This window comes from Theobroma cacao, chromosome 4, assembly GCF_053813885.1.
Source record: "Theobroma cacao isolate CCN51 chromosome 4, ASM5381388v1, whole genome shotgun sequence".
NCBI classification, from domain to species: domain Eukaryota; kingdom Viridiplantae; phylum Streptophyta; class Magnoliopsida; order Malvales; family Malvaceae; genus Theobroma; species Theobroma cacao.
Genome location: NC_142642.1, coordinates 32,923,101 through 32,935,036, shown reverse-complemented (window position 1 = coordinate 32,935,036; position 11,936 = coordinate 32,923,101). Strand labels below are relative to the sequence as shown.

At 35.4% G+C, this 11,936-nt stretch overlaps 2 protein-coding genes and 1 pseudogene across 4 annotated transcripts; 2 read left to right on the top strand and 1 right to left on the bottom strand.

The window, feature by feature from the left end:
- Positions 1-157: 157 nt before the first annotated feature.
- Positions 158-6,268, top strand: LOC18602361 (putative disease resistance protein RGA4; annotated as a pseudogene). The gene is made up of 2 exons (XR_016025721.1): positions 158-3,468; positions 4,730-6,268. The product of XR_016025721.1 is annotated as a putative disease resistance protein RGA4 (transcript).
- On the bottom strand, positions 4,703-5,893 carry LOC18602362 (receptor-like protein kinase ANXUR2). The gene has a single exon (XM_007033697.3). The coding sequence runs from the start codon at positions 5,891-5,893 to the stop codon at positions 4,703-4,705; it is 1,191 nt and encodes a 396-aa protein (XP_007033759.3).
- A 1,415-nt stretch (positions 6,269-7,683) lies between the features above and the next one.
- Positions 7,684-10,787, top strand: LOC18602360 (mitochondrial ribosomal protein L51/S25/CI-B8 family protein). 2 transcript variants are annotated; one of them, XM_007033694.3, is made up of 4 exons: positions 7,684-7,838; positions 8,293-8,372; positions 10,211-10,317; positions 10,465-10,787. In XM_007033694.3, exons 2-4 carry the CDS (start codon positions 8,293-8,295, stop codon positions 10,635-10,637), a joined length of 360 nt encoding a protein of 119 aa, XP_007033756.1. In that variant the 5' UTR covers positions 7,684-7,838; the 3' UTR covers positions 10,638-10,787. The 2 variants fall into 2 exon arrangements, with proteins under 2 accessions (XP_007033756.1, XP_017974324.1); XM_018118835.2 differs by lacking the exon at positions 7,684-7,838 and adding an exon at positions 7,865-7,966.
- The last annotated feature ends 1,149 nt before the right edge of the window (positions 10,788-11,936 follow it).

Genomic DNA, 11,936 nt, shown 5'->3' with positions numbered 1-11,936 from the left:
GCATGGCCTTTAATATATAATGATGGTTGACGGTTTCCTCCCTAAAAGAAGAGACTAATTACACCAAATTGAAGTTTAGATACTATGAACGGCAAGTGCAATTTGGTAAACGTACTTTTTCATTTTATTTTCGCCTTATGCCCTGACAGTGTAGAGGTGAAGCCGGGTTGGACTTCAAAATCAAAAAGTCATCTGGATCCAAAAGGTTGCTTCATTGAGGGAATTCGACTCTAAATTTTAGAAGGGTTAATGGCGGATACAATCGCGTCTCCCCTCCTTCAATCGCTTCTTGATAGGTTGGATTCCTTTTGCCTTTCATTTGGCGATGGTGATGAGATGCTGACCAGGTTGCGAAGCGTTGTAGCATCAGTCAAAGAAGTGGCTGCAGTGGCGGAGCAGCGATTCGAGATGGCGGCGGAAACGAAGCGGTGGTTGACTGAAGTCAAACGTTTGGCTTGCGAATTGGATTATCTGCTGGATGACTATGAGCAGCAAGTGCGCAAGGTGAGGAATCAAAAACTAATAAGTAGCTGTTTTTGTTTCCTAACTAGAATTGAGAACCGGCGCCCGATAGAACATGTCCTCCAGAAGTTGACCACACTCGCCAGTCAAGGCGATTGGCCTTTGGAAACTAATTGGCGACCAGACCTTTATTTTCGATTATATTCTGGAACTAGTTTTGTAGGTTCAGAACCTGAAGTTGTGGGCAGGGATCTGGACAGGGACAAGGTAATTAGTTTATTATTTCGCAAGACACAGGCATGTAAGGTGGTTTCTATAGTTGGCGTGGGGGGACTGGGAAAAACAGCACTTGCTCGTCTTATTTACAATGATGAGAAATTGACACGTACTTTTAGGTACAGGTATTGGGTTTCTCTAGGCAATGATCTTAATGTTAACATTGAAAGAATTGGGGTAGCAATTTGCTCACGGAAAATTTTGAGCATGAATGCTTTGGAAGATGGTGTTACACGAGAACTGGTGGGGAAGACATTTTTGGTTGTGCTTGATAATTTGTGCCATGAGGAGATGGATCTAGCAATCACGTTAAGAAGATGGTTCAGTGTTGGTTCTCCTGGATCTGCTGTTATAGTCACTACTCGCTCAACTGCTGCTGCAGATTCTGTAGGTGACATGCCAGTGTATTACTTGCAACCTTTGCGTGATGCAGATTGTTTGGATATGTTTTGGAAGGTGGCATTGTTACCCAGGGAAGAAATGGAGGAAAACCAGAACACTAAATTGTCAGAGATTGGCAAGGCTGTTGTTGCGAACTGTAGAGGATTGCCTCTTGCTGTGAAGATACTTGGTGCTTTATTGCCCTACAATGGAGAAATGGACGATTGGTTATCTGTTGCTTCTCTTGCTTTACTGGAGCTGCAAAAGTATAGTTATACTTCCAATATTTTACCAGTTCTGTGCCTCAGTTATGATCTTTTACCATCCAAACTGAAGCAATGCTTTGCATATTGTTCAATATTCCCTAGAGAATTTTGGATCAGTAAGGAGAACTTGATGCAATTGTGGATTGCTGAGGGCTTTTTGCAAACAAGTGGCTCAAGTGAAAGCCTTGATGACATAGCTGAGGACTGCTTTATGAAACTGTTGCAATGCTCATTTTTTGAAGACATAATAAGAGATGATTCTGGGAACATATTATGCAGAATGCATGATTTGGTGTACGATTTTGCATTGACTGTCAGTTCGACTACATGCTCAGTTATGAGAATTGCAAGTTTCGAACACTTTTCTGCAGAACTTCGACACTGCTCTCTGATATGTGAATCTGAGCCTTCACCAGCTCTAAGATATTTGAGTAAATTAGGAGATTTGCAGACTTTGCTTTTATTATCAGGTAATTTTGACAGTATCTCTGATGCAATTTTCTCTAGATTTAGCCACTTGCGGGTGTTGGACTTTTGCCAAACTGGCATTTGTGAGTTGCCTGTTTCTATTGGTGCTTTAAAACACATGAGGTACCTTGACCTATCTCGCACATATATTAGAAAGATACCAGAATCCATTGGTAATCTGAAGTATTTGCAGATATTGAAACTCACTGATTGTTACAACCTTGAAGAGTTGCCCAAAACTTTACCCCAGTTGACAAATCTCATAAATCTCGGAATTTGGTCATGCTGCTCTTTAACTTATTTTCCATCAGGGATTGGAAAATTGAGGCTTCTTAAGAAGCTGCCAACATTTGTTCTGGGAAAGAGATCTGATTGCGCTAAATTAAATGATTTAAGTGGGCTGGACCTCACAGAGAGACTAGAGATAAAGAATCTTGAGAATGTGACAAAGGAGGCAGATGCACAAGATGCAAAGCTGTATGAGAAAGTAAGCCTTCACTCGTTGGGATTATCATGGGGTGACAATGATTGTATGAACGCTCAAATGTCTGCCAAAATACTAGAAAACCTCAGCCCACCCCAGAACCTAAGAGATTTGTGTTTAAAAGGGTACAGAGGTTCCAGTTTTCCATCATGGATGAACCAGAGTCTTCTGAATCTGCTAAAGATTTCATTAATCAATTGCAGTTGTCAAGAACTTCCACCACTAGGACAGCTGCCTTCCCTTAAGGTTCTCTATTTGAAAGGCATGTCTGAAGTGCGTACAATAGGCCATGAATTTTATGGGAATGGTGCTGTCAGAGGATTCCCATGCCTGGAACAGCTTGAGATCTATGATATGCATAACTTGGAGGGATGGAAGAGCATACAAATGGAGAAAACAGAAATCTTCACTGTGGTTGGAGGATCATCAGGTCCCTTATCACAAGAAGCTTTCCCTTGCCTTGACAAACTCGTGGTCAAAGGATGTCGTAGGTTGACTGCCTTGCCAGTCATTCCAAATCTAAGAAGCTTAGCTCTTTGTGACAGCAATGGAATGCTACTGTGCTCAGTTGTTCATCTACCATCGCTTTCCTCTTTGGTCATTGAAAAATTAAAGGAGCTTGAGTCTTTAACTGATTATTCTAAAAGCTTTTGCTCTATCGAGAAACTGACATTGTATGATTGTGATCATTTGGATTATCTATTTGAGCGCAACCAAGTATTCTCTGCTCTAAAATATTTGAGTATTCTGTACTGTGATGGACTGATGTCATTGCCTTTGGGCCTGAGGTTGCTGACTTCCCTTCAGAGGTTTGATGTTATTGAGTGTGGACATTTGAATGACATTTCAATTTTGCAGACCCTTAGTTCTCTCCAGGAATTAATTATTGAGGGTTGCCCGATGTTGCTTTCATTACCATCTGGCATACATAATCTTACCAATCTCCAAAGGTTGGTAATCAAAGGATGTCCTGCTTTACAAAAAGACACATGGATATGAAGCGGGGCAAGGACTGGTTCAAGGTGGCACATATCCCATATTTAGGGATAGAACAAAGAAAGTTTGTCAGTGAAGAAGATTAGAAACTGAAGAAGCAAGCTATCAACTATAGTTTTTGCAATTCACCTGCAGGTCTGTCAACTTTAACTTAAGCTCTTGTTACACTGGCATACACCTTAACTGAGGTGCATCTTTAGTTGAAGCCTTATTTGCATCCCGAATTTTGTATTTGTGTAGAGGAGAGTAGACGTAAACATTGTTTGGGAAAGTAAGTTTGAGTAAATGGAGTTAAGCATACATTGTTATCAACATATTGCTCACTAAAAGGGCTATTGTATTATATACTGGCGGTAGAGATTAAGAATTTCACTAGTAGGTTTATATACTTGCGACATATCCATTTAACTATAAATAAGCAAAGCAATATTGAATTATTAAGTTAACATAATTATTTTAGTGGAAAAGTGGCAAGCATATATACCTGGAGCTTTTTAGACTTCATCACCAGTGTATTGAATAGTGATGTTTCCTAAAATATATATTAAAGAGGAAAAGAAATATTGCATATTAAATAAGAATACTCTATCTCAACAATCAAAAAGGAAGGAAAAAAAAAAAAAACCAGGAGAACACTCAATTCTTAAATCCTCCCAATTTGTGGAATTTAGGGTGTGAATTTTGTACCTAAAAAACTACGGCTCCATTTGGCAACTAGAAAGTAACTTTTTGGATGAAGATATTTTTTGTGAAGACATTTTCTTAGAAAACATAATTTTTTTTTGTTTTTCGGCTAATATTATAAAAAAAATTTTATGTTGTTTGGTAGGGAATGGAAATTTTCTGAATTTCACTAAAGATTATAAGTCTATATAATATAAAAATTATCATTATATTTTATATTATTCAAACAACAATAATTGTTTATTATTATCCTTTATTTATAATAGTCTTAAAAATAATACTCCATAATTCATTTATTTATTTAAATATATTATCCTTTATTTATAATTTTTTAAAAATTACAATTGAAATATTCAAAATATTATAATTCAATGCTATCAAACATAATACATAATTATATTTAAATATATATAGTATTGCAAAATATAGGAGATGTAATATAGAATAATAATATATTAGACATTCTACGGTATAGTACAATCGAATATAATGTATATATGTTCTCCAAATAAAAATATAACAGATTGCATGATTCGTCATCTACTTCTTTATAGTCCAGCTTTAAATTCTACAAGCGACTTTCCAATCAAATTAAGGCTATCAATGTTTGCAAATTGATCTCCCAAACAATCAAAATAGCTGTTGTACATCAGTCACTTTTACCCAGAATGATTGACTGAAAGATCTATTGCTTGAATCTCACCCATTTTAGGCAATCAATAATACTTTTCAATCGCGAGCTCGTCATAATCGGAATCAGATGCAGATACTCCGAAGCGTCCATGTCGACCAATGGCTCGCTGCTTTTGGGTGGTGGTACAAGAGATGTTAGCCAAGACGGTGAGTAAGGTATATCAGCTTCAATACACTCCTGTAACAACAATACAAGCTGAAGCCTCTTCAAGACAGCAGACATTCCGGGTCTTTCATTTCCGCGTTCGTTGGTGCAGTTATACGCTAAATAAGCGTATGCTTTCAGACACTCCGGTGCAATCTCACCCTTAAGGCGAGGATCAATTATTTGGCCAAGTTTACCATCTTCCACGCCTCGTCTGCCCCATGTAATTAGTTCTATCTCTTCCTCATTTCGATGGACATCGAGAAGTGTTCTCCCGCATAACACCTCAAACAAAACAACTCCAAAACTATAAACATCGGATTTAACCGAGAGATGGCCAGAAAACGCATATTCAGGGTCCAAATACCCCAAAGTGCCCCCAACGGTAGTGCTGACATGACTATCTGATTCTAACAAGCTTGATGGCACCAGTTTCGAGATCTGAAAATTCGAAATATTTGCAACCCAGTTCTGGTCTAGAAGAATGTTCCTGCTTTTGATGTCCCTGTGGATGATTAAGGGGTTACCTGTATGCAGTCTCTCTAGTCCACGAGCAACTCCAATGCAGATTTCAAGCCTTCTTTTCCATGATAATGGGCGTTCGTAATAAATTTTGCCGTGGAGATGATCATGGAGGGTTCCCTGAGCCATATGCTTAAGCACAATTATCCTATCTGATCCATCAAGGCAGTAACCAATCAGAGAGACGATATTTGGGTGATGGAGATTTGATAGCAAGTCCATCTCTGTTAAAAATATCTGGTGATCTAAATGGGGCTTAAACCGTTTGATGCGAACCGGATATTTATAGCTGTCATTAATGTAACCTTCGTATACAGTATCCCAGGAATCTTCGCCAACTTTGAGCGCAGGGTCGAAGTTGTTGGTGGCCTTCAGGAGCTCTTCAAGTTGGAAGCGTGGATAAAGTTTCTTCCATGCTGGTAAATTTTCTTCTGTTTTCCCTCTCCTCCATAGAGAACACAAGTTAGCAAAAGGGGGCTTGCCTGAGGAACGCTGGGGAAGTCTTGATGTGGCCATGTCCTCGAGCAAATAAAATATAGGGGAAAGACCCGGCAAGGAAGAACAATAGCAGCTAGCCTGTGAGGAAAGAGAAGACGCGTGATCAGCGGAAAAACATGGAAACTTGTGTCTGTCTCTCTCTTTTCTGTCTATTAATTTATTTAAAAGGTCCCCAGTCGTTGTTCTTTAAAGCGAACCGGCGCCAGTTCTTATGTGCGTGTAATGCTCCCTGCAGCTCAGCTTTAGGTGATGTTTGGTTGCACGACTGAAATAGCTCACTTAATATCTCTGATTCATTGCATACATGTTTAACGGAATAGTTATTCGCGTCTCATGTTTGGTTGATAGAATATAATACAAATAGTATAGAGAAAAAACGACAATTATTACATAGTTTAATTCGTAAAATTGATAAAGAAGAAATATTATTAAAATATTTGATTGACAAATTTATTTTCAATGAAAAATACTAACAATCGATTTTTACAAATTTAATACATTTTCTTCTAAAAAAGTTATTTATTATACCTAAACTCCAAAACAAACGTTCAAGTCCGACCCAACTTGGACAGAGCCCGTATGCCCGGCCGAGTAGTCTAGCCCTAACATTTGGATGTCCCTAGTCTCTGCATACAAATGATGAATTTATAGAACTTCTTGTAAAATTAAAATCTATATATGTGGATAATTTCCTTAATAAAATTTAGAAAGTGAAAAGAATAAAAAATATGTAAAAAATTATTTACCTTATAAAATTCTTAAAATCAAATTTACAGAACTAAGATCCTTAATTAATGAAATCGACTTAACTATATGTTATAATCTAATTATATCAATTAGTTCTAGAAATTTTCTTGATCTTAATGTAATTGAACACTTGAACCCAATTTTTTTAGTTTCCTTTTTTTCATTTATTATATAAAAAAGTAAAATGTAAATAAATTAAATTACAAAATCCCCACAATATAAGCTTAAAAGTATTAAAATATTGCAACAAATATAAACAAAAGATATATTAAATTGTTACTACAAACTTATTGTGTATATATTGCAATTCAAGATTCGATTCATTTGATTATTTGAATTTTCATTTTTATAATTGAAATTGACAAATTAAATCAAATAAATAACAGTACTTCTAAAACTAATCAAATAATTAAATAAGTCAATAATTAAATTCTTACAATTAATACAATTTTAACAAAATAATACTCACCCTATTTATGTCTCATAAATGAATCCTAATAAAAACTAAGTGAAGTTTTTTATTCTTTTATTTTGAGTTAATTGTACTATAAGTCTTTCAAATTTAAAAAATCTAATAAAATGACAATAAAAAGTAAATAATCGAATACTTAATTTTATCTAATTTTTTTTATAATTAGATGAATGAAAATTTGAACATTACTCTTTAGACAGGAAATCATGTACTAATAAATGAACAAAATATTCAAGTGTTAATTTTATCCAATTTGATTATATAAAATTTAAGTATTTTTGTAAACAAAATTAAGATAAATATAAAAAATAAATTTAATAATCATCCCAAGTTCGATGATAAGTCTCAATTTTTATTAGATTACTTTTTTTTTTAAGACGATTTTAGATTAGATTACTTTTTTAAGAGAGGAGATAAAAAGATTGTTTGAAATTAATGTTACCATGATATTATCCTACATTTTATATTAATTTTTTTCCTTTAATAAATTATTCAGATTCGGACGACTAGCAGATATTATCTGTCGAGTTTAGTAAGGTTCCGATATTAATTATAAAATTTAAATTGGTTTTTGTCGGATTCAAGTAGTAGAAAATTGGGTATGGTTACGGGTACCCGCCCTGCTGCAATTTCTAGTCGGGCTTAAGCCCTAAACCCTTAAAACGTACCATCATTATTCGCAGTTTCCATGGTTGTCTTCTCTTCCCAGAAAAAGAAGCAATAATCGAAATTCAACATCATTAGGTTTGCGTCTTCCGCTTTTCTTTAAACTTGTTTGGTTTCCGAGAAACTTTTTTATCTTCTCTGAGATTTCCATTTTTCCAAGTTTTAGGCTCACTTCAACTGGGCTTTTGTCTTTGCTTCAATTATGAGTAATGTTTAGCAAAATCCTCGTTCGGGCACATTTCCGAATTATCTTTTAAAAAATTAGTAATTCTTATTGAATACATAGATTTTAATTTCATTGCAATCTGAAATATATAGAACCTCAACTGTGCCTACGATTCGAATTATTGTGGATTTATTTGTTTTGTATTTTAGTTATTTGAGTTTTAGTTAGATTAAAGTTGTAAATTTTGTGGAAAAATTTTAGCAAAAACGAAGGATCTAATACATTTGTGTTATCTTCAGTGTTCTTCAGAAAAATGGGTTAAACAAATAATTAGTTGATTATTTTTATATGTATTTGAAAATGCAGATGGCGTTGCGAGGTGTTTGGCAACTTCAAAAGCTGATTGTAAGCTATTGTGATTGGGGAGGGAGTAGTAGGGGCATCAGGTATGATTGTTTACTTTTCTCCTTTCTACTTGGTCACTTTTATCTATGAAATTGAAAGAAATGGGATGTGATTGAACCTCTAAGGGAAATTAACCTGGTTCTCTTGTAGCCAGCTACCCCTTCCTGTTTGAGGATCTTGGTCAATCTTGAAGTAAATCACTGAAAGCAACATAGGGTAGATATTAATAGAAATGGGCATCTTCTCCCCCTAAATTGTTTGCTAAATTTTGGGATGGGTTTAAGGCGGGCATGTTTTATTTTTCCATATCTTGACTTGAGCATGTCTAAGACAATGTTGGGAGTTTAGAAGCTCTTTATATTTTTATTTCTTTTAAATTGTTGTGTGGTCCTGAGGGGAGGGGGGTTTAATGAGATGAATGAGATTAATATTTATGGAAATTTACATCATTCTTTCAATCTATGTTGAAGTTTCTTTTTTGCAGTGTTCATCTTATTACATGTGGGCTGAGTGGTAGAATATATAAATTTTATTTAGCAGGCTAGATTCATATGCTTTGTATCATTCAATGTTGTCTCATTGTATTCTTCACCTTGTTATGACCATAGGTTATTAGGAATTTGAATGTGTGAGAGTACCTTAGAGTAGTTCCCGAAATTTCATTTAAATATTTTGCTTTCTCCAAATTTCTTAGTTGAATCTTTCTCAATCGTACAAAACTTTTGCCCAATATTTATTAACAATGGTTTGCCGTGCTTGTTCAAGATCCTCACTTAAGCCACCTTTCTTCTTTTAGTGTTTACATGTTGTTGATTGGATTTATATTTTTCTCACGTTTCAGAGACCCAAAGTGAATTTCAGCTGTCATCTGAAGTTCCTTTTGTCCTTTTGCTTTCTCATGTTGTGTGTGTGTGTGTGTGTGTGTGTCTTGGGGGGTGGTCTCTTGAAGTCATTTTGAATCATCAAAAGTGCTAGTTTCTGTCTGTTTTTCATGTTTTGCTTTCTTCTCCAAGTTTCTATCGCTTGAATTTTTTGGCTTTCATCCTCTTTCTGAAACATTTGCCAGGAAATTATAAACAATTCTTATTGCAGCTGTATGATTTGCTTGCCAAAGAAACTTTTCTTGTTAATCTTTCTAAGCTGCTGACTTTGTGTTTTGATTTATATTTCAGAAATCCAAAGAAATCTTAATGATTATTTTGATTATTTTTCATTATTTTTTGCTCTTTTTAGAAACGATTGTTAGTGTCTCTCTAAATCTCTATGCACTCCCACCACAGAAAAATAAAATCCTTTTCCCCCATTTTATCTCTTCACTTTTAAGTGACACCCGTCAGGTTGAACCCATTGAGTACTGGGACGGTTGCTAATTAATCCAATTCACCCAGATTGTAGGGGACAAATTTTTACATTTTCCATTTGAGGTCCATTATTGTTCATAATCCTTAAAAGACCCAAGATTACATAAAATTATCTGATATCACAAAATTTTGCCTCCATATCTTTGTGCAAGTTTTGTTTCACAATTTTCTTCCTTTATATAAGCTACTTTTGATTGTTGATTTGTCAGTTATGAACATTGCTAGTTATATGGAAATGAAAAACAAATTAGATAAGCTCAGTGATGCAGGATCTTCATGTTGTAACTTGTAGAGTTTAACAAAATTAGCATATTTGTTGACTTGCTAGTATCATAAAAGAACAAGGCAATAGGATGGTTTGTCTAACTTTTGGTTCTTGGATTCATATGCTATGTCTAAAGTTCAAGCTTTATAATTAATAATTATGAGAAGCATGCACAGATATGAGTTCTCCTTTAAATGGCTACTGAATTCTTCAAATTCAATCTCACTTTCATGTTTTGGCATTATTATGTCAGGGCGTTTATGGAGTCACAGTTACCAACGTTTAAAGAGAAAAACCCTCAGCTGGAGGTGGTTACTGAACTCATTCGTGGACAGCATCCACATCTGAAGGGCTTTTACAGTAAGTTTTCTTACTTTCTTGGATGAGTACTTTCGACATACTTGCATCTAATGAATGCATTGTTATCAGAATGCAAGTCTCTGAACATGCTTGTTTTCTCCAAAAGCACTTCCGCTATCTAAAGCATATTTCTTGCCAATTTCTCAGAGAACAAAAATGAGCGAGTGATATGTGTAAAGAATATGACTCCAGAAGACATCCTTCTGCATGCAAGTAGGCTGAGGAACGCTTTGGGAAGAAAGGTGGTGAAATTGAAGACAAGGCATGTAACCAAACACCCTAGTGTGCAAGGTACATGGACAACTGATGTGAAATTTTGAGACACAATAGTACTAGTTCAAACTTTTTCAGCATGATTGTTTGTCGTTCTATTTAGTCATGATGGCAACTTGCTGAAACATTCCCTCTTTGGAGGTAAATGAAACTGCTCAGCTTTGCACCACCCTAATGAAATGAAGACTGTCTCTGCATGTGTGATGGGTTTGAAAGCGTAGTAATAGATTTTTTGAGCCTAAATGTTTACTAATTATTGCAGTCCTGCTAATATTTATGTTAAAGTCCATACGTACTTGATAAAAAGTACCTTTGCTTGAAGAATGTATTCCAGAAAGCAGTTATTGTCATTTCTTTATGTCACATAACCAATGACTCATAAAATGATTTCCACATGTAACCTTTGTTTAACAAAATTAAATCCAGAATAGGCAGCAAGGCTTTAAAAGATAAAGGTAAAACCACCCTTCCAGAATAGTTCATTATCATCAGATTTGTCAGATCTAATTCTCCATCCAATGGTACATTTGCTTACCAAATCTAAGGGATGAAGACAGGAGAAGATGGAGAGTAACCCACTTTCTTTTGTAGATTTCTTGGAGACCATGTATTTTTAATTTTAACAACCATTTCTTTGCCTGCCTCTTTTAAAGAGCCTATTCACTTTATATAAAATCAGAGAGATCCTAAGAACTGTATTTCCAAGGTTCCAATTTTCCAGAGTGAATCCAGTTTTACCAACAGCACCCAAACCCTACAGGCATGTCAAAGCCCAAGGATGAACTACACTGCTACGACCACTTGAGCGAGAAAATATAGCTATAAATCTTAAATATCATCCGAATAGTGCAAACTGCAGTTCTACAACATTAACCATCATGCATTCAAGCACCGTCTCATAGACTGCATCAGCAAACAACACAAGTATATAAACCTTCATGTTTTCACTCATCTAAATCAAGAGTGCAAGAGCCGGGGGCTCAAGAAACCTTTTGATTAGTATGCCTGGAACTAAGCTACTGAGAAAACAAATGATGCAACACATGCTTGAAGGGATGTTGTATTATCTCTGGTTTTTGTAAAAAGTAAAACTCATCCCCTCTTAGCTTCCATAATTGGTACTGGATCTTCAGTGACATAGTCTATCAAAGAGTTGTTCCAAGAGTGATCTTTTGTAACTAATTGTCCTTTTTACTACTTGATAAAATTTTTATCTGTTTCTTGTTTATAAGTTGCACTTCATTCAATTCACCATTGTAAGATACCCCACGTACAGTTGTCAGAGACTGAATTGCAGCTGCATTCTAACCATACGGAGGGCGATAAGCAGAAGGTTTCCATGGAGG